The sequence below is a fragment of the Theobroma cacao genome, chromosome 2 (assembly GCF_053813885.1).
Source record: "Theobroma cacao isolate CCN51 chromosome 2, ASM5381388v1, whole genome shotgun sequence".
In the NCBI taxonomy this organism is placed as follows: Eukaryota; Viridiplantae; Streptophyta; class Magnoliopsida; order Malvales; family Malvaceae; genus Theobroma; species Theobroma cacao.
Genome location: NC_142640.1, coordinates 49,774,153 through 49,798,371, shown reverse-complemented (window position 1 = coordinate 49,798,371; position 24,219 = coordinate 49,774,153). Strand labels below are relative to the sequence as shown.

Here is a 24,219-nt window from a genome sequence, read left to right as displayed (position 1 = left end):
AAGAGATAAGGGTTTTTTTTTGAATAATAAAAGAATAAGAAATAACAAATATATGAATTTTATATATAAGAATTCAAGTCATATATAAAATGAATCAGTAACTCCTTCATTTATGACTCCAACAAGAAAGGTTCGAAGGAATGTTCTTATGCTTATAATGATGAAGCTCGACGCTGTCATCGTATGCTTATCAATAAATATACAGGGTTTACCAACCCCCAGTTTCTACCAGGAAGAAAAATCTCAAAAAAGAAACATTTTGCATGTTCATGAGGTTCATCAAAAGCACCACTGAATCTAAAAGTGAACCAAGCTCTCTCACATCCTCATGTCATGTGTCTCATCCTCCTTTGAAATGTTGTCGCCACTGTCACCCTCCAATCTGCAGCTTTGATCCTCGGCAGATGAAGTTGTGTTATTGCCATCATCTCCTGTCAGAGAAATAGAACATGAGTCGGACCCAGCATGAGAATTGAGAATTATAACATATTCAATCTTTGGGTGGGTGGGTGATGCTGCTCTTTGAAATAAGATGGATCCTCTCTTTTACCTTCACTATCATCTGCAGGTGCATAAGCTGAGCGTCTTGAACGCATCTGCTGGTGTGGGGTGGGCTGGGAATCAACAAAACAAAATAGTATTTAACATATTCAATCTCAGGTTACATTATTGTACCTTGACAGGTTGAACTCAGAAAATGACATGTTTTTCTAACTTTGGCCTGTTAACAGGAAAGAGAAGATCATTATCAATACCTGTAATTTTGGGCGCAATGCTTCAAGTGGTCCTTTAGGCTTTTGTGCTCCTTGCTGTTCAACAAGTTTGAAGATGTCACCAACAACATTAGCATTTTAAACCATAAATGAATACCCATTCAAGATCATAGGCTAAAACAGATATGGGATTGGGATCTTAGAGCCAAAGAGAAATTCAAAGGAGTACTATTACCTTTCCTAATGCCCAATCAGCAGAATCAAAGAACGCACGTTCATGGTGCTAGGCATAGAATTCAAGTATTGTTCTGGTCAGCAACCTTCCAATTAAAAAATATCAAGGAAAAGAAAAAAACAAGAGAGTCAAAGCATAAAAACCTTGGATATTAAAGGAGGTTTTCTAGGTACTAGTCCTCCATACTTTTTCTTGATTGCTTCTTCCTGTTAAAGTCAAAACAAATAAAGATTTCACTATTGAATGTTCATAACCATGCAAAATCAAGTTAGCACAGCTTATGTAACATTTATGATTTACCTCCTGTAGGGCTGAGGGCATGGGACTTTTGTTGTTTTCATGTGAATCTTTCACCTCTTCTTGTATGACAGCACCACCCTCATCACCCAAAATTTGATCTTTTTGATCATCAGCCTTGTCATCATCAACTTGATTCTTTTCACTGTCATCCACCACCTCCTTCTGCTTTACATCCTCAACATTATTTGCTTGTGACATTTTTGCTTTAAGTAAATACCTGCATGACAGTAAAAACAAAGATTCCATTTGAGGTGCAGAGTTGGAAGGCCAGATTGAAACCAAATGAAGGGAATCAAAAGATGAACTAAACCCCATTAAATTTCAAGCATATGTGCCAGGTTTAGTGTACACTACAAAGTAAACAATACCCAGTTTATAAAATTTAACAGATAGACGACAGGCTGAATTTCCTTGATATGTGCATAATAAGCTCCTGCCTGTAAGCTTGCTGAAATATTTAATGGAGAATTCAGAACAGGGAAGAAAACATTAGTACCGAGATCCAAAAAAAAAGGTGACATCTTGACAGGTGAAAGGAAATGATTACCTGATGAAAGAGATCGGAGCGGAATGCTTGACGGACGAGTGACGGGTCCGGTTGATAAAGACAGGCGTTACCGACTTCAATCTCCTACTATATCATCAACATGAAGCCTTAAAAATACGCATGGAGCATTTCTTCCATGGTGGGGTAGGGGCAGTCATGGCCCCATGGGCTAGTTTCTTGTTTTGGGTTTGGGTTAGAACCTGAACAGGTTTGAAACATGGGCCCAAAGTTGTGCTGATTGATCCTTAGTCATTGTTCTGGGATCTGTTTAGTTTCCTACTCATTGCTCTGTCAAGGTAGCGGTTGTCAAAGCTTTGGGACAATCCCTCAGGAATCTTAAAGCATTTTGCATGTGTACTGTGTTTTTCACTTTTGTGTGTGCATGAGAGAAAGATGAATCAACTAAAAAGTATTCAAAGATCTTGAAATTGAAGCACTTTGGCAGAGTGGGGAGTATTATTGCAAGTTGAAATTTCAAGGCGGGGTGAGGAGGTGAAGTAATCTTTGCAACAGAAAAGCAAGTGGGAGTCATGTACAGTTGTACCTGAAAAGCAGGCAGGAAAAAAGGGGGATGGGTGGGTGGTGGGCTGATATCAGAGAAAATGTTATCTGGTATCTGCTCCATTAGGATTTAGGATTGAAACTTTGGTAGACAAAAACGCCATCCTCAGCCCATATGTCACCCCATAACCATATTCATAGATTCACGAGGTCCCCCCCAAACTCCCATTCCTGTTACATCATAAACCAGAATCAGTCTTCCCTCCGTTTGTAATCTCATCCATAACTTTGGGGTACTTTCATTTATCCATCTTAACAACTTTAGCATGATCAATTGAGCAAATGATCTGTCAATTTGTTAGTATTGGATAGGCATCAAAAGACTTTCCCTAGGCATTGAAATAGATCAGCATTTTCACCTCTCACAAGCTAATAGTTTGCCTACATATTCCTAGCCAAAACATTTCAGATTTTCATCAGTCGTGTAAATTTCTCCAAATAGTGGATCAGCTCCTAATCCCTTATCCTAAACTTGGAACTTGGAACTTGGAAAGTGATAAGGTTTGTTTCCAAAACAATCTCAAAAAACTAGATCGAGGGTCTGACTAGGATTGCAGATTACGAAATATATGCTTTGTTAACATAAATATTTGAACCAGGAGGAAAGAAAATCACAAACATAAATATGGGGCAGGGACAACGTGGCAAATAAAACTACTCTGAGCTTATTAGGTGATTGATAATAACTTTTAGGGCTTGAGTATGCTGACTTCAGGACCCATGCAGTTGCAGTTGTCACATTCACTCCCACAATGCCTTCATGAATGTATATGTTAACCTCATTCTTGGTTATATGCACCCACTGTTTTTTCAGAGTACTCCTCTCTGCAAGAATACATCATCAGACCTCCATTTGCATAGGTCCTTAAAGAAACAACCAACTCTCTGATGAAAACATTGCTGTTCTTTTCAGCAGAACAAAGCTAAAACGTTTAGCTTTGCTGCCTAAAAACATACTCCATACATATCTGGTCCTCCTTTTAGTTCCAAAAGTTCACTCATCAGACTCATTCAGTCGTTTCTCCATTGCTGAATATCCATGCTGGCTTTCTTCATCTAAGGTCTTGCATGTGGAGATGAGGTAAAGTAGTGCAGCCAAGGATGACTTGCCGGCTAGGCTCTCTCTCTCTCTCTCTTCCATATATATCATAACTATAGCTTATTTTCAAATAATAGATTTATATGTAGATGGCATTTTTTTTTTCTTTTTGGGACATCTGGATTAATCTTTTCAATGAAATACTATTGGGAGATGGAGCATATTTTTGGTGGAGATAACCGGCAAGTTGTCTTTGGCTACAATTCTGCCTGATTTTCGCATGTTAGATCTCTGATGATAATAAAACTTGGAAATGCTGAAGATGGAGCAGCACTCTCACATGACAATAATGGAGGAGAGGTTCAAACTATATGTGGCAGGGTCAAAATCGTTATGAAGTAAGTTCCCATCCTTGCATATATGATCTAGATATAACATTTCATTCCTTTAGCACCTTTGAATGTGAATAATGTATCAGACAATTGCCTGGTATTCCTATAAATGGAAACTTCATCATCATAGCATGACTATCCAAGAATTGCTAGTTAACCAAAAGTTTAAAGAAACAGAAGAAAACATAGATGGCATTTTCTCTTAGGTTAGAGGTTAATTCTGCAGTTCCAGAATGTTTCTCTATTGTATTCATAGAATAAAAGGTGCCAATGATTAAGCCTTCAACAGGAAATATGTGTACATTTTCTGTGGAACTGCAGTGTTAGAATTAAAATCAAGGCTCAAGCTGTAAAGACTTAATTTGATCCATACTAACTGTTTCCAAGTGAATGGAAGGAAAGAGGCACGCACATAATTCAAAGGGATCAGTCATTACTTTTGGTACAAGGACATAATTGCATCGAGTCATGCCCGACCCCACCTTTTCTCTTATTAATGCTGATACAGCTCGGACATATCATTCTCAATCACCCTTTTGTTCTTTGGTAAGGGAATAATTAAAGCAATTAGCTAGACTGAAGGGTCATTGCAACAAGTTGCAAGATAGACAGATTTTAGCTGACTGAATATAGAATCTCTTGCTACAGACCGAGAGAGGTTTGCTAGAAGCACGAGTGACGTGACCCTTTTCACTTGGAATGCCCTTGTTACATCTGTGTTGTATGCTTTGCTGTAACACATCATGACTGTGATTGTGAATGTTTAGGACATGAAGTCAACAAATGAACCCAAATAATACGGGGAAAAATGCTTCTGGATTTTGACAATTATTGTTGGACATGTTTCATCGCTGTCGGTCCAGATTTCCCTACAGAAGTTGCGGTAAAAGCTGTGAAAAAAATAGGACAGCTGACTGCTGAGCACATATAGATTGCAATCGCATTCCCAAATTTAGCTGGCTACACATGTGACATTGCGGTCTGACGGTACTGGGAGTCAAGACTTGAGAGGGTCCATCCCCGTGTACAACCTACAGAAAATCATTCATTATTATTAGGCTGAGATTGGACCAAGTTTCCCTATAGATGGGTTGCAGCCATTCAGTCATTTACAGCTACAGAAGTCCCATGACATAAAGATTCATCTTCCTTACGTGTCTCCTTTAGTTTAGCACACCATAAATGTGAATATATGGGAAATTTTAGGTCTCTTGGGTACGACATTAACATATCAGAGTAGTTAATAATGATGGGGACTGCAAGTACTTTTAGACAACAACATTGATTAAAATGATTAAATGTGTATCTATCCCTCCCTCCTTTGTGCAAATCACAGTGACTCTAGCATCCTTATGCTTCCCTTGTAGTTGGAGTTGGGATCCACAGATTAAATTGCTTTCTGCACCAAATTGGACATGGCAGTATGTAGGAGGAGCTTGTTTTCCAACAACAGTACCGAATTAGCCAAGCATTATGCTGCTTGTCATGGTATGCCACTGTCCTAACTTTGCTTTAGTCTTTCATAGACGCAAGTTTGAGGCAAGTAGGAGCAGGTAGGAATAGGATTTAAGAAATTAATGATTTCATCATCGTAGCTAGTTTATTAAAGTGAGGGTCATGCATCTTATCATAAAATGACATGTGACATGTTACAGAAGCAAATGCCAATTATCTCAAGGTCAGCAAATTAACCTAATTCCCACTTTGATTGTTTTTTACTGGTGGATAATTCTAAGAGAAAAATCCAGATTTGCAATGGCCTTGAAGTTTGTATAAATGTACATATCTTTCACTCTGCTCTATCTAGCAAGTAGTTCCAGCCAAAATTATTCTAAATTTTGGAGATTTTCAAAGAAGGCAACACAAATCACCAAGGGAATGAAGACAGGACCACTTGAGTCTGGTGAATCATCCAGTGATGCAACCCCGGCAAAATTGATGATCAGTGTGGTTGCTGTACTAGACTTCATGCTGAGAATCCTTGCTGCCGCAGGAACACTAGGGAGTGCTATGGCCATGGGGACTACTGAAGAAACAGTTCCATTATTCCCTCAATCCATCCTATTGAATGCCGAATATAGTGATCTTCCCATGTTCACGTGAGTTACTACCGTCATGATGTGCCCCATACATGACTATGACACTTGAATTCAATTGCAATGTAAACGAAAGTTACCTAATTTACTTGGTTGGCATGTCTATATTTGACAGGTTCTTTGTGATCGCCAATTCAGTTGCCTGTGCCTATCTTGTGCTTTCTCTTCCCCTATCTTTCTACCACATTATCAGGACAGCAGCCAAAAGCAGTCGGATCATCTTGGTCATGTTTGACACGGTGAGGATAATGAGCATTGATTTGGGGCATCATATTTGTTTCTGTGCTAAACATATAGGCAAAAAGCAAATCATATGATTCAACTAAGCTTATTTGATTTGATAATATGCCCCTCAGAGATAAAAATCAACTGAAAATTAACTAGGATAAAACTACCATTTCATTTCATAGTTTTTCACTGTTCAACCTGAACAACATACACCACTCATCAGAAGCTGCTGTTTCCTAAGATGTTCAAAAAGCACACAAAGCAAATGCTCAGAGCATTTCCTTTTCTTCTTCTTTTTTTTTTTTTTTTGGGGGGGGGGGGGGGGGTGGTGGGGTTTGGAGAGGAATTTATAGAAAAAATTAAAATAATTATATGTGTATTTGAGGAATCTAACTTCAAATGAAACACATTCAATCTAATTGTACAGGTAATGCTGGCCCTGGTCACTGCTGGAGCTTCTACTGCTGCAGCCATTGTCTATTTAGCACACAAGGGGAATGCTAATGCCAATTGGTTTGCAATTTGCCAACAATTCAACTCCTTCTGCGAACACACTTCTGGATCGTTGATAGGCTCTTTTGCTGCAGCATTTGTGCTCATACTGATAATCATTACATCAGCCATTGCTAGCTCTCAATGGTGATCCCAAATAACAGTGAAAGAGTGCATCTGTATGTATATATCTATATATTTCCTAGTTTGAGTCTGTATTTGTCTTGCTGGTTTGAGGGCTTTTATTTAATCTAATATTCAAACTTAGTCTGCAACCAATCCAACTTTAAATCATAACAAATACCAAAGCAATTCCCAACTCTCATTGATCATCAATTTTATATGAACAACAGCTGCAAAAGAATAAATACGTGTCCTAAAGAGTTGAAAATTTGCTTGCCGAAAGTATACTGAATGAAACTCTACAGTTCCTGATCGTACTGCGAATCAAAGTTATGGTCACATGGAAGCAACTTGCCAATTGCTGACCATATACTCCATCAGGGCTCCAGTACCTTTGTACTACCCCAATAATGCCACTAAATCATCTATGGATTTCAATGTCTTCTCGTAGTACAAGTATGATTCGTATACTTTTGGTGTGCGAACGTAATAATCAAACTAGTAGAATTAAGAAAAAGAAAAAATCACCCATTAATTCAGATTAAAGGTATATATATAGTTTCACTAATTCAGATTATTGAATGCAAATGAAAGATAGCTAGATGTATACCTCAGCCATGTTATCTACCAATTCATTCGCTGTTTTCACATATTCTTCCTTTCGAGCTTGGGGCAATGTGCTCATAGCATTCTTCAAATCCTGAGAAAGATAAGCCTGCTTTAGTCGAATGTAAAACATGACATACCTCCATGACATGTTGTCCAACATCTCTCTCATGCTATGCAACCCCTCAGCAGTTTGCTTAATCCTAGCGGCAGCATCTTCCGGCGACAGCCCGGGCTCGAAAAACCGTTCCCTGAGAAACGAACGCGTGCCCCAATTCTCTGCTACTGCCACAGAGGTGCCATGCAGCCCCAGTGCTGCTAGTGGAGTAGCCAGAATTGTTGTGACAAGTTTTCTCCGGTTGGTACTGGTGGTCATCACATCATCATTTTGCTGGGATGGAAACGATGCTCGGATTATGGGGATGGAGGGTTTGTTGCAAAGGTGAGTTTGGGGTGCTGTGAAGCTCTGGCTGACATGGATGAGAGCTGTAGAATTAGTGAAGGTGCTCATGGTTTTTGGATAAAGTGCCAGATCATTTAGGATAGGTTGCTTTGCATGTGGAGGAAAGTGTGAGAGAATGGATTTTTGTGGCAGGTTTTGGTGCTGACCTAGTTTCCCCTTGATCCAACTTGGACCTCAGCTTTTTGGGAACGTGGCACTTGTCATCTCGTAGGATGTGACCAAGCTCAAAACAGAGTGAGTGGGCTTTCTCATTAGGTTTATCTCCTTCAAATTTAAATGGTTAGGTATGGGCCTCCCATCACACCTACCATTTTAAAAGAAATAAAAATGAACACTACTCATTCTATTAAGTTTTTTTTTAAAAAAAATAATAATCATATGATAAAGTGATTTTAGACGCATAACATCACGTCAAAAATTTTTAAAAAAATAAATAAAGTGTTTCATTAATCTCACATCAGACAAATAATGCATTGCACAACCTATTAAATCATCGTGACACTTGAAATTAAAACTTATTTTCTCTTGTTTTATAACATGTAGTCGCATGTATTATGGACGGTCCAATCTCCATAATACCTTTTTCATGACAAGCATTATTATTTACATTAATGTTGCATAAACATCATAGATACCATCAAATGTGATCCATCTAGTTGCATGAGCATGAAGAAATACCATTGAATGTGATCGAAATTTCCGATTTAGAGTCATTTATCTTAGTTGGTATCAGTCCATATCTTTGGCAAGATGTTGGTGTAGGTCATTATCTCAGTGGTGCATAGTTGTTTGAAATAATAATACCAAATTATGACTAAATTAAAGAAAAATAGAATTTTTACTAAATGCTTGAATTTCGATGCCAAATGGCAGCCACCCAAGTCCGCTCTGATTTGGCCCTTTATAAAACAACTAACCTCATTGAAAGAACCCAACTTTCGGTTCCTATAGCTTCCAAGTCGTCGCCTTTAAAAAACAAACACAGTAATTTTCTCGGGAAAAATCTGCAAAGAAAAGAATATGGGGATCAAGATTAAATTATTTGATCTGGAAAAGCACTTTGCGTTCTACGGTGCATACCACAGCAACCCAATAAACATAGCAATCCACATGTTATTCGTTTGGCCGATCTTCTTCACTGCTATCCTCATTCTTTGCTTTACTCCTCCTCTGTTTCATCTCCCTCACATCGATTTCTCTCTGTTTGGGAGCCACGTTGCGTTGGTTTTGAATTTTGGGTTCTTGTTTGCGTTGATCTATGCTGTGTTTTACGTGTGTTTGGACATCAAAGCTGGGACCTTGGCTGCTCTGCTTTGTGGGGTTTGTTGGATTGGTAGCAGCTTTCTCGCAGCTCGACTTGGGTTTTCTCTTGCTTGGAAGGTACAAAATTTTCTCCTTTTTTCTTGTCTTATGGATTTTTTCAAAGCTTTTGCCTTTCAAAAACAAGAATCCCTTTTTGTGTTTTCCTTATAGAGAGCTTCCTATGATTGAAAGAGAATTTTTCTTTGGAATTTTGCATGGAATTTTTTATTGGAAATGCTTATGATTTGGTTTTTGGTCAAGTTCCTGATCGGTTCAGTCATACAATGCATTCTTTTCATTTAGATTTTCATGGAGGATTCTCCAGAGTCCAAAGTCCAAGCTCCATAGTCTTAGCATTTGACAAGCACAACTTTGCTTGCAAGAAGACTACATAGTAGGCCTTTGAAAGTTCCTTCAATATTGGAGCACCTTTATTCTAAAAGAACCAGGTCTTCTAATGCGTCTGTTTCTGGAACTATCCTTCGCAATATTTTAAATGATGGCTTGACAATTTGGATCACTCTTGTGGCTTACAATGTGAATTGGGGTTTGGAATTTATTCCAAAACATAAAAGTTTATCCTTTTCGCATGCTAATGGATTCTTTTGTTCCTGTTATTCCTATACATGATAGTTTGGACTTAAAGAATATTGCAATTTGGCTTTATTGGCCTCTCTGCTTGACTTGGTAAAGTATACAAGAAAGATGAGAATATAATGAGTTATATCACTGCTGGATAGTCTTAATCCATTTACCATTCACTTAAGTAAAGCTTTTGAATCCTTGCTTAGTGTGTGTGAGCGAGAGATGGGCAGGGGTGAATGCAGAAGTATGATCTAACATTCAGATAGCAGCATTCTAGAAAAATAAAAGATGTATAAAAGGGTGTTAAACTGTCATTAACCTTGGATTGCATTGAATTCTGTTATTTTTCCAAATCCCCTTGTAAAACAAACATTTCCAAACAATTATAATTAGTTGATTGTTTTGACTAAATGTGGATTGGCTGTTACTTTTTCATTCTGCCCATCTGTGGTTGCAGGGCCATGTTCTTGTTGGTTTATAGCAAAAGCAATTCACATCTACTCTTGTTTCAATCCATTTGTTGTTTAGAACTGTCCTTCCTTGATAGTTGAAATTTTGGCACTTGCAGTTTCATTTTGTCTTGATTTTGCTCTGATTGGGTTGACACTAATTTTAGGTTGTTCTGGTGGTTCAATTAGTCTGTTGGGCTGGACAGTTCATTGGCCATGGGTTCTTTGAGGTAATGAGTTCTGCTCATTGCATCTATTATACAAACATATGTAAGCACATACATACACACACAGAAAGTTAATGCTTTTCAATCATATTCACACTCCTAAAATTCAATTTATATGCTACAGAAACGGGCACCAGCTTTATTGGACAACCTTGTTCAAGCCCTTATAATGGCTCCCTTCTTTGTGCTATTGGAGGTAATTTCATTTTTTTTCTTTAAAAATAAAGAAAAATAGCTGAAAAAAACTATTGATCTTCACAAATGGTCTAAGTTATTATCGTCTTGTTCCTCAGGCTCTTCAAACCTTCTTTGGTTACGAGCCATACCTAGGGTTTCATGCAGTTGTTCAAACAAAGATTGAGGCTCAAATCAATGACTGGCAAGAAAAGAAGCAGAACTTGATTTCTTAGATTCTGCTTCCATTGACATTAGCATGCAGGGGATTTCAGTGAGTATAGAAGACACAAACAAACTTGTAAATATGCACACTTTATCTGTCATCATGTAAAATCTGATGCTAAGCACTTTAAGTGGAATGTGCATAAGCTTGTAGCAAGGACCGGATATGTTCACAGTAAACAGTTTTCTCAATAATTGTAGCTGAAATAAACTGTTGCACTAGTTTTTCCTTGATGCTTATGGATTAAGCTCCAACTAGGGAATGCATAAACTAAAATGTGTGCGAAGTGTTTTCTCACTGATTCGAATATTTTAACTCTATCTTTCACTGAGAAAGGAGGGGAACTTTTGAGCAGTTACATCCCCAATCTGGATTAACGGAAAACATACTAGGCTATCTTTTTCCGTTTGCAAAAAAATATGAGCTTCGTTTTCATATTATTCTCTTTCTTTTCACACTTTGATTTTTCCTTCTTTCTTTTTCTTTTGTCAATCTGCTGGGAGATATCAAATGTTTAATCTCTGATTTTCCAGAGTTGGAAGGATTTGCATGTTGAAACCATTGCTTTATTTTTCACTTACTCTTTTGGTTTTGACATTTATTGATACATGGAGCTTGTCCCTTATAGACCATTACTGCAACATGTGTTCTCCATCTCTCATAAATGATTCAGCAGTTTAATAATGCATCTGGTCTCAGAAGGGATAATAACCTTTTGCCCTCATCAGACCAGTTTAGAGGAGTCCAGGAGTACATATCCAATGTTCTATCTTTGTACGAAAATCAGATTGTTAACTGTCTTAGTTGATTGCTGATTGCTTGCAAAATCCAAGTAAATTTTGTGCATTATTTGGACAATATGTAATGGTTAACTTTTAACTGGAAGTACCATTAGCCACTTCAAGATTGTCTGGCTATTGTGAGCTTCAAACCATGCTCCATGGATAGAATAGTCATCATCCTGTAGTTTACTGGATGATCCGGCACCAAACGGAATTTGAAAAATCTACATGCAATGGCCAATGCCATCTTCATTTGGAGATAGGCAGAGTCCTTTCCAAGGCATATTCTTGGCCCTGCCTGCATAGCACCAGAAAACAAGAACCAATGAGACACCTGATCTAATGTAAACTTACAGCATTCTTTGATAGATTTAAGAACTCCCATAGATGAATTCTTTGTAAAGAAACAAGAAGTTCCCAGAGTATTAGTTCAATCTGCATTTTTCCTGGTTGGGTGCATGAGGATTCATCCAAAGATGAAGATCTTTTGCATTATACCTGAAATGCAGTAAACTTGAATGGAGATGCATTCTGGAAGTAACCCTCTTTGAGCCATCTCTCAGGCTTGAATGAAGCTGCATCAGGGCCCCAATTATACTCCATCCGGCCCATTGAGTATGGAACATAAGTAACCATTCCTCCTGCTTTTACTCTGGTTCCATCAGGCAAGACATCATCCTCCAAGATGCCCTTGGGATCCTGTAATCATCCAACTATATATACTGAGTTATAAAACCCAAAATAAAAAGATCATCTGCTTTCTCCTGGGCACAATTTTTTGGTTGTTGGAATCGGAGAACTGCTCTAGTTTAAATCATCATTGAACCTTCAAGAGCCCTTTCCCAAATGTTTTTCATTGTTTATCAACTGAATTGGAGAAAAATTCCCATACCTGAGGAACTGCCGGATATAAGCGGAGTGTCTCTGTGATCACTGCATGCAGATAATACAGTCTCCCTAGTGAATCATAATTCAACAGACCTGCAAATTGTGCTGCTCTTCGATTGAATGATTCAGGGTCTTCGACATCAAACGGAAGCAATGAAATCTTCTCCTCTCTTGCTTGCTCTTCTTCAAAAGCTTTGAGCTCTGAGTAAAGCCTTTCAGCTACATTAGCGTGTCTCATTATCATGTATATGGCCCATGTCAGAGTTGTAGCTGTAGTGTCACGGCCAGCGATCACAAAGTTCAGGACAACATCCCTGAGACTCTTGTCAGTTAAATTGCTTTCTGGGTCTTCACTTAGCTCAATAAATCTTGACAGTATGTCATGCTTTATCTGATTCTTCCGTCAATAACAAAAGTTGCTTGGATAAGAATACTGGGAAAAGAAAAAAAAAAGAAACCTGAACGTAACTTAACTTCAGTTTACCTTGCTAGTTTTGCAGGTGTCCCGAGTTTCATTTATCTCTGCTTTCCTTCTCCTTATGACATTGTATGTGAACTCGTCAATGACTTTGATGCTCTTGCCAAGTAGAGCTTCGGAGCCCACATTGAGAAATCTTTTCAATCTCCACAGTGGGTCAACGAACCGAAGTGTCACAATGATGTTTGCAGTATCAAAAGCCTGAGCAAAGCAGTTATCTGGTAAACTGGGAGCCAGGGTTCCAATTTCTACACCAAACCCAACTTTGCATATGGAATCCAAAGTCATCCTCATCAACAAGTCCTGAAAAACGGTGTCATTTGTCAAAGCATATGAAAAGAAAACCCTGACAGCACTTTGGAGAATTCTCTAAATGTGGACAGAAATATTGTGATAGTCACCTGCATGTCTATTTCTAGGTTGGAGAAAGAAGCTTGATTTAGAATAGAATGGAGCTTTAGACTATATTCTCTGAAGACTACAGTGCTGAAATCCCTCAAATTCTTGGAAGCAAACTCAAAGCTAGCTGTCTTCCTTTGCTTTTTCCACAGCTCACCATCGACATTGAAAATCCCATCTCCAAGCAGCACTTCCATGTAAGAATGATACGTTTCACCCTTTCAATTTAAGAAACAAACAGGATACCAACCTTTATATCTGTTAACCAATATACAGAGAGAATGCAGTCCAACAAACCATGGAGAATGAATTAGTCGCTGAGTAATGAGAGCTTTACCTTGGGGTAATTGGCAAAGTTGGTCTTAAGGACATGTTCGACATTAGCAGGATCAGCAATGTAAGTATAAGTTGTAAATGGCATTGGAACTACTACAGTTTTGGATTTGGACAGGTATTTGACAAGCCAATCATGCATTCGATCATAGTTCATGAATTGTTCGATCGATGCTCCAATGAACGGCCATGTTTTCGGGCCTTTTCTGTTCCTCTGGTTCCACCTGTAGGTGAAGATCCATGAAACAACCATGCAAGCTAGCATCAACATCCCCATGTTGCATCCATCTGGGGAAGAAAAAACTGAGAAAATACTCTTTTCTTCTTCCATTTTAGATTAAAAATGAACAGAAAAATAGAAATGTAATTTGTTGATGAAATGACTTGTGGGGGAAATATTGTTTCTTATAAGGAGTAAAGCAAACAGGAGCCAGGTTTGCTAAAATGTAGATAAGTTGTGAAGCTCATGAATTAACTACTACTTTGTCAACAATCTTTGCATGCTATATAGCTTTTAAAAAATGTTTCACTTCTTTTGCATCCTTACCCTTATCTACCCAAAGTAATTCCTTCATTCTTAATATGAGGATGAGTGCGCAAGATACATACACTTATCAAAGCACATAAAAACCAAGATGTCAACAACATAAGAACTGTGCTGATCACTTGCCAATGAAACTAATCTCCTAAGGTTACTACGTGTACCTAAACATTTAATCCAATGACAAGTGATACCTCGTTCAAAACAGAGTTAAAATCTCTTTTGCGGGGAAAAAAAAAGCGTATAAGGACAGCAATGCCTAAGCTGTATACATAGATATAGTTAATGAGCAATAAATGGCAATGCTATTCCTATGTCTATGATACTGACTCATTCAAAGAATTCAGCGGTCGGATTAAGCTTTGTTCAAACAGAATTCTCTTTGTCCAGGTGCCACGGTGTGACGGCAGAATCTGAAAGTCTTAGAAGGAAATATCAGCATCAATGTGCAACGACAAAGTAGCCCATGCATGCAGCAATTCTAGACGCAATCGTCCACACATTGCTTTCCCACTAGGGTCTTTTGACCATCCCACCAACTTTCCAATCAATTGTTCTCTTTTTGGATAAGTGATGCATAACCCAGCCCCAAAAAGTCTGCCAATGGTTTCAGATCAAAGCTTTTTATCTTGAAAAATATCTTCTTATTCTCATCATCTATGCTCTATGCCTATCTTTGCCTCCCTAACTTCTTTCTTTCTTCCTTGACAGGGCCTAAGGGGCCTGACTTTAGGATAGATTAGAAGAAATAAAACAAGGGATTATGACTTTATCAGCAAAAATACTGCTTGGAATATTCAATATTCATCCGATTTGCCTCTTTGACATTGTCTTTGGTCTTAATCAAAATCATCAATACTCATTCAATACAAATACTTATATTAATCATTCTAAATTTATAATTCTTGAATATTGAGATGGCTGCAACCTATATCACAAATTTAATCATCTAAAAAGATATAATCTCTCAGGCAAACATTTCTTTCTTCTTTTTTCTTTTTTACAAGTTTCTTAATGGAAAAGGGTGGTCCATTTTCTTATGTGTCTAGCCAATCCAATATTTTCTTTAAGGTGAAAAACAATCTAACGCAAATCTCATTGCTGAAACTGATACACCATGGGATTCATGCATACTTGCTGGTATAGGTTCCCACTCAGATTCACTTGAAACTTCCCTGAATCAGAGTATTCGTAAGGTACTTCTCCTAACTGAAGTTTCTCAACATGGTGGTCAGTCCCGGTATTGCCTATGTTGTTAGGGAAATCAAAGCTGGAATTGTATGTGTTTTCACTCAAAAGATGGGAAATTGAACCCATGTAGTCCAATTCCAGTAGATGAGTAAGTGAACATGTCCTCGGAAATTTCAACATTTGTTGGCTTTCACTAGCATCATTTGAGTACCCTATCATCTCAATTGGGGTATTTGATTCTTCCACTTTTTGATCCAAAACTTTCCCTGAATGCTTCTTCTTGTAGATTCTGCACAAGACCCAATCATCCAGCTAAAAGAAACACACAAAAAAACGCAAAGCCATATGGTCAGCTTACATACACCAACAACATGATCGGCATCCTGGAAACAACCAAAAGATAAGAAACTCACTCTCATGGATCCATTTTGCTTGCTGATTTGCTTTCGGGAATCGCTCAATCGATATTCATGCATAATCCAGTCAGTCTTGATACCCTTCGGTGGCCTGCCTTTGTAGAACACGAGAGCTTTCTTCACCCCTACGTATTTCGAACCACTGTAGATCGCTTTGTCTGTCCCGGTAGCCTTCCAATACCCTGAGACAGTAGCCCTGTTGGGACGAACCCCATTAGGGTACTTCCTGTCTCGAGGGCTGAAGAAGTACCATTCGTTTTCACCAAATCCTGCTTTGTCTACAAACCATGAAACCAAAGAAGGAAACAACATCGTTCAGCAACAAGGGGAAACAGACATGATTGAGCAAAATACAGAGCAAACCAAAGGGTATGTTTTTTTAAACTAACCAGGCAATTGCCATGGATCAAATTTGTAAATATCAACTTCTGGGATTATCGAAACAGGACATGGCCTTGATTTGGCCTGGTTTCTGAGGTAATACATGATCAACTCTTCATCCGTGGGGTGGAACCTGAAACCAGGAGGAAGGTCAGAGCTGGCTTTTCCCTCCATTCTATTGCTTCTAGTCCAAGCAAAGGGTATTTGATATTTGTTTATACTAAAGCTAAAACAGGATAAGAATTGGTGAAGGAGGGTCAGGAGGAGGAGATGAGAGGAGGACAGAGAGACAGAAGGGTGTTTGAAATGTTTGCAAAGAGAGGGCTAGGCCTTTTATCTTTGAAGGATTTTGTCCTATTATTCTGCGCTCCAATGGAGTTCGATTGGCTGATGACTTGACTATCAGACAAAACCTCGTATGGTAATCAGACTGCCAACACTAGCAGTGCACGTGGACAGCACATGCCACTCTCTCTCTGTATAGCTGCTTCCATTGACTTCTTATGCTGGGTTCGTTGCACCACCCTTCGGAAAAGGTCGAATAAAATTCTTCGGTCTTTATTACAGTTTCCTTAATTCTTATATTTTAATAAAAATAATATTACTATAAAATATTTATTAAATATATAACATAAAATTATAAAATAAATATAAACGAGACAATAAAAAAATTTTATTCAAAAAAAGAAAAGGCTCTTATTTCTTTGGGTATACATAACAAGGATAATACTTAGATTTTTTGTATCTATTTTTTTCTTTATTAATTAGTTTTATTTTTTATGCAGTAGGCTGTCAAAACAAGAAAGATTTCGATGAAATCCACAAAAAATGTTAGAGATAAGATATGAGTTTATTAATAAGGACTTTTTCTAATCATATTTTTTTTTTAATTTTAAATTTTTGGTGACGTGAATTGGTCATCTACCAAATGGTTTTAAAAAATTTGTATTAAATTTTTATAAATAAATTATGATTTTACATAACCTTTTTAAATACTATAATCTATCGGATTATTTTTTAATTAACATTAATGTACAATCAATACTATACGTTCGGAACACTACATTTTAGTTTTTTTTTAACATAATCTCTCATAGAATATTTTTCATTTCTTTCTCTTCTTTTCATACTGTTTTATTGTAAACTCTTTTCATCATATTAATCTTTTATCAAAATTTATTTTTATTGTTAAAATTAAATTAGACATGTGTAATTTTAGTTACATATAAAAAAATTCACATTTATAGTTATATTATTTAGGAAAATTATGATATATTTAAGAAATTATCTTATATATTTATGCAAAAAATGGTGATTTGAGTTTTTTTTTTTTTAAGAAAAAAACAGAAACAGTCAAAACATGGAAGCCAGGCAAAGCGAGTATGCTGTTTTTTCTACTCGAGCAATGGAGATGGGAAGCACTTGGGGCGGGATGGGGCATCAAAAGAATGCTATCAAAACACTTAACATAGCGACACGTGTTCCTTTCTAAAGTAGTAGACCAGGATAAGCATAGCAGAATTTGTAGAAACGGAGGCAAAGATTTTTTAACTTGTGGTTCTTATCTTTGCCACGTCATCAATGGGTCCTAATTGGTGCTAATCCCTTTTGCTGATTGCCACGTATTCAATGGGTCCTAATTAATGTCACGTGGTGAAATCTTGATCCTTGAGTAATTTTTTTTATTCTAAGATCAAGCCACCACGTGGCAAGTTGACCATCAATCGTGGGTTTTGAGAACTTGGAGGGAATATTCTGTGAATCTCAGCCGTTGATTGGGGCTTTTTTATGAATTAGGCACGCGCAGTAGTTGTCTTTGTCGGTTTTATGACCTTTGCTTGTTTTGTTTTTAACCATGTGGATAAATTAGAATCAATGTCCAATAAGAAAGGATTTAAATTTATTTTTTTAAAATAAAAAATTAAAAAAATATAAATTTGACTTTCGGATCTTCATTTTTTCTAAATAATAATTATTTATTTTTTAAATAAATGATAGATGTGAATCCACGTACTATTAATCACGAATAATTTTAAAAATTTTATTATCATGATGTTCGATAACGTCACGTATTTAATATTTAAATATAATACTTTATTTTATGCATTGAACTTAGTTTTGTGGTCCCATCAAAGAGATTCAGATTATGAAGCGAGTTACATGTAGGGGTGAGTAATTTGGTAGTTTGGTCCAATATAGCTAAAGATCAAATGAATCAAATATTTTTAAAAAATCGATTAAAGTCGATCAAACATTAATAAAGACCAAATCAACCAAACATCGAATTAATTTGATTTTGGACCAATGTACTAAAATTTTATCACTTTTTTTGTAAATTACAATATTAAAACTTATAAACTTCATCTATAGTTATAAAATATACAAATATTTTAAAAATTAAAAAAAAACATTATATTTGTTCGTTCACTCACATAATTATATCTTTTTATATAAATAATCGAATTAACATTCAATATTCAACATAACAAAAGTCTAATATAATAAAATTAATATCCACGAAATAAAACTATTTAACACAAGACTATTAACTATCATAAATTATCAACTTGAATCTCCTCTATGACTTGGTTCTTCACATTCACTTATATAGGCTATCTAACAATTGAAAAAAAATTAAAAAAACATAATTAAAATAAATTTTTTAAAAAAACAAAGTAAAAAAGATTAAAATGAAAAATTATGTAAAAAGTAATAAAATTTAACATTTATCTTAATTGAAGTGTGAAGAATGCATTTCTAGCCTTTTCACTCATCAATCATTAACAATGGAAATGGAAACTACAATCCCAATATTTAACATCTCTAAAATGCATAAACCAAAAAAAATTAAAAGAAATAAAGAAATAAAAATAAAAAAGTGAAAATATTAAATGTATATTATATTTTTTGATAAATTTAAAAATAATATATATTATTATATATATATATGTATAAATTAGTTTTATTTTTTGGTTGGTTTGATCTAAAAATTTTAAAATCGAGAACCGATCAAAAAATCAATTGAACCAAACATTTTAGACTAATTGACCAAATGAATCAATTAGACTAAACTGTTTTACTCAAATCGCATTTGATTTAGATGAGTAATTAGTCTGGTCTGATTTTACTTATCCCTAATTAGATCATGCACACTAATTTTGGATTTGAGAAAGGTGAAAAAAAGGAAATTGACAAAGACACTTATCGAATAACCGATATCAAAAATAAAAACTCTAGATTTCGAGGATTTTTTCCTTTTGAGAGAGAAAAAGAAAATGAAAATGAAAAGAAAGAAAGAAAGAAAGAGAGAGAGTCAATATAGTTTGAGTGGTTCCTCTACAATTTTTAGTAAACAATAAAGAAAAGAGAGATTGCGATTTGCTTTGGAGATGGGTGATTTGTCGAGAAAGAGAAGAGGTAGATCCATTGAGAGAGGGTATTTTTTGAAAGGGTAATGTTGGGATTATTTTTAATAGATGATGATATTTTTTAAACAAAAAATTCTTAAAAAGCTAACGTGTTTTTAGAAAAAGAAAAAAGAAAACTCCTCTTTGAGGCTTTTTCTGAAGGTTTTTTTTTTTTAGATTTTGTTCCTTAAAAAAAATATTTTTTAATAGCTTTTTAACATCTTGTTTGGCTTGATTTCTGCTTTTAAGAGGTAAATAAATTGAAAAAAATTTGAACCAAACAAACACTAAAACCTAAATAAAATCGCAAAACATTATTTAAAATAGAATCCTAAAAATATAACACTATTTACTAATTACTCAAATCCATTAAATACTCGATTAAATGACTTAAACAACTAAAAACCATATAAAAAATTAATTTTATATTTATTAGTTTACAAACAAAATTGATTAATATGGTAAAGGTTGTATTGAAAATAAAAAGGATATAGGTTAGAATTTCATAAATTATAAACTTTCGAAAGATTATATATAATATTAATATATATAGGTATATGTGTGTGTGCACGTGGGCATGTAATTAGGTTTAAAAGGATATCTTATGGGTGATAACTCGAACCAAAGTTAGGTATTAAAAGTCTTACCCAAATTTGCTTCATAACCAAATATAAGGTACTCGAACTTTATGTTATCAGGTCGAGTACTCATAATTACTTGTATAATAATCAACTTGTTTATATCCCTAGCCCAAGTTATGACAATATCTTGAATGAATGACTGAAAACTTAGTTAGCAATGCGAATTTTAAAGTATGAACTTGTGTGAATAGAGAGAGTTGCATATTTACATGTGAGAGAAAGATATCTTTTGTCACAGCCCAATTCCCAGGTCATGATGGGCACAAGGGCCTAATGGGCTCAACCCATTAAGCCAAAGTAAGCCTATTTATATAATCTTATATATTTCTTTGAAATCCAAAATTCGTAAGGTTCAAATATGATTCCTTTGAAAACAATTCATAAAACCCCATTTTGCATTAAGAATAGCATCATCAACCATAATATACATATATACCTTGACAAATGAATCTTAGCATTTCACAACAAGCATTCATATACACATAATTGGACCTTGACCATTAGCGGAGTCACTTTGGGTACGGTTGTTAATGTTTAGTGTCATGTGAAATCTACCGAGCAATGGATAGGGAGGAGCACCTCGTCCTAGGATCCAATTACCTTTAATTCAGAAAAACCTAAAACATAAAGTTTAAAAACGTGAGTATAAACTCAGTGAGTGAACGTAGGAAAGGAACAAGTAGCGTTAGGGAAAGTTTAGAATCATGATGCACTTAAGTTCAAAAACAATGCAATTTAGTTTAATTTTTATTAAAACCTGTCATTTCAAATTTAATAAATTTATCCCTTAATGTTGAAAATCCATGACCAACCGTGAGGTTAAAGAAGTAGAAAATATGGCAGAAACCAAGCAAGGTAGTAACCATGACAGAATGTTTCTCATTGCAGTGAGAGTGGATTCTCGCTGCAACAAGATTCTGGCGGCAAGAACCCTGAGAGTTTCTCGCTGCAATACAATTCAATTTGAAGATAATTAGCAAGATTTCAAGATTCAACATACAAGATTTCACATACATTACATCCACCTACTATATTCATAACTTTCACTTACACATGTATATATACATATATAAACATGAATACAACCACCTCACTTAGCCAATGTGCACTCCCTACTCGCACACTTCAATATCATCGTGTGCACTCCTTACTTGCAAACATCAACAATATCTTGTGCACTCCCTACTCGCACAAATCAACATCACTGTCTGCACTCCCTACTCGCACACATCAATATCACTATCCACACTTCCATACCTCGTCATCACCGGCATGTGCATCCCCCACATCGCGCACACGCATGGTTATATTTATCACACAATATTAACTATCAATACGTAACATATATATTTATCAACATCATATAAGGCACAAGGATTCATCATATTGCACACTCACAACGTAAAACGTTTTAATAAAGGTTTGTTCCCATGTATAATTTTTAAGGAAAAAATCAAATAAAAATCATTCACACGCTTCGTCCAAATACCAATACATTTTTCAAAATATTTTCAATGCAAGTTCACTCATCCAACAAAACTAGCACCAACAAGGTTCTAATCCAAGTAGTTCCGAAATACCATTAAAACCTATTTTTATCAATAAACCATAACAACTTCAATTAAGTCATCAATTAAATCTAATAATTCTAATGAATTTACATTAGGCAATCTACCCTCTAACCTAACATTTAACCTAAGTTTCTAGTCTAATTCACAAACCCATTTGGCTAATTACTCTAATTTAAAATTTCATTACCTAGATAAGCTTGGAGGCATGAAGATCAATAAAAAACCTAATCTTTCCAAGAAAAATAATTTGAAGAAATTAGGAAATAAATTTGAAAATATAACCATAAATTTAAAATTTCTAAAAGTTGGAAATATATACCTTTCAACCTTGAAAATGAAGATTTGAAGCCAAAAATCCAAGTGTTGTTAAAAGTGAAGTAGAAATAGAAGATAAAGGAAAGAAAGAGAGATTTTTCTTTCTTTCTTCTTGGGTTTGGAAGTGCTGAAATTTAGGGTTAGAATTTGTAACTTTGGTGCACAAGGAGTTGGGAGAAGGAAGAAGCAAGAAGAGAAAGAAAATGAAAAGAAAACAAGGAAAGAAAATGAAAGAAAATTAACTTTTCATGGTGAAGAATGAGAAAATAGCGTGGGATGGAGGAGGAAGAAGAAGAAAATCTGTGGGAGAGGATAAGGATTGTCATGGCTTATAAAGAAAGGAGTCAAAGCTTCCTTCGGAAGCTTTGACCCAGTAAATGGTAAAATTATCATTTTACCCTTCAAGATTTTTACCATTTTTAATTGTATCCTTGCATCACTCATTTAACTTCAATTTCTTTCTATTACCTTCTTTTACACATGTACAAATAAAGTATAAAGTTTGTACTCCAACGCGGTGTCCCCATAATATTTAAAATATTTATTTACTCGAACTATATTTATTTAATAAAGATACGTGGGCCCCATTAATATCATTTTTCTTCAAAATTTTCTCTTTCTTGGTCTCCCCTACTGATATTGACCATATACCCCTCTTTCATGGAAAAATTTGACACTGAATAAAATATTAATATTTTAATATTATTTTATTAATAAAATATTATTTTATTTCAAAAATTTCCTCTTATCTCCTTGGTACCCAAAAACCTTATTATGCATCAATTCACTTCTGAATCACTTTTTATTTAGCAAATTCTTTCCCGATAAAAATATTATTATTTTATTATTATTTTCTTGCGTGTGAAATATTTTATCCCAAACTATTCTTTTCATCTTTCATCATTTTTAAACATTATAATTAACCTCAATTGGCATTCGATAAACTTTATTAGTCACCATATCAAAGTACAGGGTATTACATCTTTATATTATATTATGAGTAGTATAACACCTCTTGCAGCACATTTGGTATGAGGAATAGCATAACTATTCCCCTTCTATTCCTAGTTGTTAATTGTAACTTTGTTTGGTTAGTAGTTTAACAAGTAATACCAATTCTTGAGTAATATTTATTCTTTAAAATCGGTTAGAACTCCTTTTCAACTAAACTCGACCTTCCCCCTGGTATTATTTATTCCATGTCTCATGGAATAGCTGTTAAAATTGTTATGACTAAATTACCCATCTTAGATTTAGAAAATTACAACCCTATCTATATAAAATATATTTTTTCTTTCTCTTCCTTTTTTCTCTCTTTCTTTTAATCGCATGGTTCTCTTCCATGGTTTTTAGCTCCGCTAGTAGCACTGCCTCTCTCATCCACCTTTCCACTTACGTTACTCCCTTCCATAGTCCAGGTACTTGCATATTGTGCTCTTATTTTCTGTTGAAAGTGGAAATAGCCTAAGTGTTGAATTATTTTATATTTGAAGTAATTTGATTTTATCTGACTTGTGTATTTCTCAATTTTTTGTTTGTGAGTCGAGTTTGTTCTCCTTTATTTCTTTGATTCATTGTCAATACTATAGATTATGCTTAGTGGTTGTGATTTGGGTAAATTTTTTTTGCTCTTAGATTAATAAAAAATTAGATATAAAATGAAAATTAGAGAGATAAGTAGAAAAAGAAGAAGAAGTAGGCAAACTTCAATCTCAATTTCTTTTTTCTATTATGTTTTTTTTGTAAGATTTTTTTTTTTTGGTTTTGTTTTGTAGGGGTCTTGGTATTTGAGAGAGAGAAGGGAGAGAACGTTTCTTTGTTAGAAGAAGGTTTATTAATTTGGGTTAGTTTTGTAATTCTTTAAGCTATAAGCTGTTTTAGCAGTGCTAGTGGTAACATTAATGGTATTTGAATGTAGCTAGAGAAGCATGAGCTGCCTAATACTTGTATCTGCACACTTCTACCTCTTTTGTTGTTACTTAATAGAAAAATCTATCAGCTTAAGAAAACACATTCTTCTTATCCTTCTTATTAATTTGAAAGGATAGATTATATGTTGAGTTAGTTTGTTATGGTTCATGAAAGCTTGAGGTAGGATGATGGAAGGTCTTGTTGTGC

The 24,219-nt window shown here is 35.3% G+C and overlaps 6 protein-coding genes and 1 long non-coding RNA gene across 12 annotated transcripts; 3 read left to right on the top strand and 4 right to left on the bottom strand.

Annotated features, from left to right (window-relative positions):
- Positions 1-81: 81 nt before the first annotated feature.
- Positions 82-2,150, bottom strand: LOC18610373 (uncharacterized). Of its 2 annotated transcripts, XM_007045983.3 has the most exons (8): positions 1,796-2,145; positions 1,617-1,696; positions 1,249-1,465; positions 1,092-1,154; positions 949-996; positions 756-809; positions 551-614; positions 82-431 (listed from the first exon to the last, which is right to left on the bottom strand). In XM_007045983.3, exons 3-8 carry the CDS (start codon positions 1,444-1,446, stop codon positions 319-321), a joined length of 540 nt encoding a protein of 179 aa, XP_007046045.3. In that variant the 5' UTR covers positions 1,447-1,465; positions 1,617-1,696; positions 1,796-2,145; the 3' UTR covers positions 82-318. The 2 variants fall into 2 exon arrangements, with proteins under 2 accessions (XP_007046045.3, XP_017970854.2); XM_018115365.2 differs by lacking the exon at positions 1,617-1,696 and having other exon boundaries at positions 1,796-2,150.
- A 3,297-nt stretch (positions 2,151-5,447) lies between these two features.
- LOC18610372 (casparian strip membrane protein 1) lies at positions 5,448-6,926 on the top strand. Its single transcript, XM_018116231.2, has 3 exons — positions 5,448-5,886; positions 5,999-6,122; positions 6,539-6,926. The coding sequence occupies exons 1-3, from the start codon at positions 5,564-5,566 to the stop codon at positions 6,752-6,754; spliced, it is 663 nt and encodes a 220-aa protein (XP_017971720.2). The 5' UTR covers positions 5,448-5,563; the 3' UTR covers positions 6,755-6,926.
- On the bottom strand, positions 6,905-7,916 carry PNSL2 (PsbQ-like 2). The gene is made up of 2 exons (XM_007045979.3): positions 7,337-7,916; positions 6,905-7,224 (listed from the first exon to the last, which is right to left on the bottom strand). The coding sequence occupies exons 1-2, from the start codon at positions 7,841-7,843 to the stop codon at positions 7,126-7,128; spliced, it is 606 nt and encodes a 201-aa protein (XP_007046041.1). The 5' UTR covers positions 7,844-7,916; the 3' UTR covers positions 6,905-7,125.
- A 798-nt stretch (positions 7,917-8,714) lies between these two features.
- LOC18610370 (2-hydroxy-palmitic acid dioxygenase mpo1-like) lies at positions 8,715-10,991 on the top strand. Its single transcript, XM_007045978.3, has 4 exons — positions 8,715-9,175; positions 10,299-10,361; positions 10,483-10,554; positions 10,652-10,991. Exons 1-4 carry the CDS (start codon positions 8,816-8,818, stop codon positions 10,766-10,768), a joined length of 612 nt encoding a protein of 203 aa, XP_007046040.1. The 5' UTR covers positions 8,715-8,815; the 3' UTR covers positions 10,769-10,991.
- A 399-nt stretch (positions 10,992-11,390) lies between these two features.
- Positions 11,391-14,890, bottom strand: CYP704B1 (cytochrome P450, family 704, subfamily B, polypeptide 1). Of its 5 annotated transcripts, none has more exons than XM_088804017.1 (7): positions 14,510-14,890; positions 13,643-13,926; positions 13,308-13,523; positions 12,913-13,209; positions 12,433-12,825; positions 12,039-12,239; positions 11,391-11,838 (listed from the first exon to the last, which is right to left on the bottom strand). In XM_088804017.1, exons 1-7 carry the CDS (start codon positions 14,511-14,513, stop codon positions 11,659-11,661), a joined length of 1,575 nt encoding a protein of 524 aa, XP_088660143.1. In that variant the 5' UTR covers positions 14,514-14,890; the 3' UTR covers positions 11,391-11,658. The 5 variants fall into 5 exon arrangements, with proteins under 5 accessions (XP_088660143.1, XP_088660144.1, XP_007046039.3 ...); XM_088804018.1 differs by having other exon boundaries at positions 13,643-13,862; XM_007045977.3 differs by having other exon boundaries at positions 13,643-14,890.
- Positions 14,891-15,035: 145 nt separating this feature from the next.
- On the bottom strand, positions 15,036-16,479 carry LOC18610368 (NAC domain-containing protein 1-like). Its single transcript, XM_007045975.3, has 3 exons — positions 16,176-16,479; positions 15,784-16,064; positions 15,036-15,682 (listed from the first exon to the last, which is right to left on the bottom strand). Exons 1-3 carry the CDS (start codon positions 16,339-16,341, stop codon positions 15,275-15,277), a joined length of 855 nt encoding a protein of 284 aa, XP_007046037.1. The 5' UTR covers positions 16,342-16,479; the 3' UTR covers positions 15,036-15,274.
- Positions 16,480-16,610: 131 nt separating this feature from the next.
- LOC148764391 (uncharacterized) lies at positions 16,611-17,929 on the top strand. Its single transcript, XR_016024791.1, has 2 exons — positions 16,611-16,703; positions 17,505-17,929. It is a non-coding gene; the product is annotated as an uncharacterized LOC148764391 (long non-coding RNA).
- Positions 17,930-24,219: the final 6,290 nt, after the last annotated feature.

What these genes read in the sequence shown, in the direction of transcription:
- LOC18610373 (XM_018115365.2), bottom strand. Translation starts at nt 1,446, where the DNA reads ATGTCACAAGCAAATAATGTTGAGGATGTAAAGCAGAAGGAGGTGGTG. An exon ending in TGCCCTCAGCCCTACAGGAG is followed by an intron (nt 1,155 to 1,248) that starts GTAAATCATAAA and finishes TGACTTTAACAG; the next exon opens with GAAGAAGCAATCAAGAAAAA. An exon ending in AACCTCCTTTAATATCCAAG is followed by an intron (nt 997 to 1,091) that starts GTTTTTATGCTT and finishes TTCTATGCCTAG; the next exon opens with CACCATGAACGTGCGTTCTT.
- LOC18610372 (XM_018116231.2), top strand. Translation starts at nt 5,564, where the DNA reads ATGTACATATCTTTCACTCTGCTCTATCTAGCAAGTAGTTCCAGCCAA. An exon ending in AGTGATCTTCCCATGTTCAC is followed by an intron (nt 5,887 to 5,998) that starts GTGAGTTACTAC and finishes TATATTTGACAG; the next exon opens with GTTCTTTGTGATCGCCAATT. An exon ending in TCTTGGTCATGTTTGACACG is followed by an intron (nt 6,123 to 6,538) that starts GTGAGGATAATG and finishes CTAATTGTACAG; the next exon opens with GTAATGCTGGCCCTGGTCAC.
- PNSL2 (XM_007045979.3), bottom strand. Translation starts at nt 7,843, where the DNA reads ATGAGCACCTTCACTAATTCTACAGCTCTCATCCATGTCAGCCAGAGC. An exon ending in TGGTAGATAACATGGCTGAG is followed by an intron (nt 7,225 to 7,336) that starts GTATACATCTAG and finishes TAATTCTACTAG; the next exon opens with TTTGATTATTACGTTCGCAC.
- LOC18610370 (XM_007045978.3), top strand. Translation starts at nt 8,816, where the DNA reads ATGGGGATCAAGATTAAATTATTTGATCTGGAAAAGCACTTTGCGTTC. An exon ending in GGTTTTCTCTTGCTTGGAAG is followed by an intron (nt 9,176 to 10,298) that starts GTACAAAATTTT and finishes CACTAATTTTAG; the next exon opens with GTTGTTCTGGTGGTTCAATT. An exon ending in TTGGCCATGGGTTCTTTGAG is followed by an intron (nt 10,362 to 10,482) that starts GTAATGAGTTCT and finishes TATATGCTACAG; the next exon opens with AAACGGGCACCAGCTTTATT.
- CYP704B1 (XM_007045977.3), bottom strand. Translation starts at nt 13,969, where the DNA reads ATGGAAGAAGAAAAGAGTATTTTCTCAGTTTTTTCTTCCCCAGATGGA. An exon ending in ACTTTGCCAATTACCCCAAG is followed by an intron (nt 13,524 to 13,642) that starts GTAAAGCTCTCA and finishes TTAAATTGAAAG; the next exon opens with GGTGAAACGTATCATTCTTA. An exon ending in ACCTAGAAATAGACATGCAG is followed by an intron (nt 13,210 to 13,307) that starts GTGACTATCACA and finishes ACCGTTTTTCAG; the next exon opens with GACTTGTTGATGAGGATGAC.
- LOC18610368 (XM_007045975.3), bottom strand. Translation starts at nt 16,341, where the DNA reads ATGGAGGGAAAAGCCAGCTCTGACCTTCCTCCTGGTTTCAGGTTCCAC. An exon ending in TGATCCATGGCAATTGCCTG is followed by an intron (nt 16,065 to 16,175) that starts GTTAGTTTAAAA and finishes CATGGTTTGTAG; the next exon opens with ACAAAGCAGGATTTGGTGAA. An exon ending in AGCAAAATGGATCCATGAGA is followed by an intron (nt 15,683 to 15,783) that starts GTGAGTTTCTTA and finishes TGTTTCTTTTAG; the next exon opens with CTGGATGATTGGGTCTTGTG.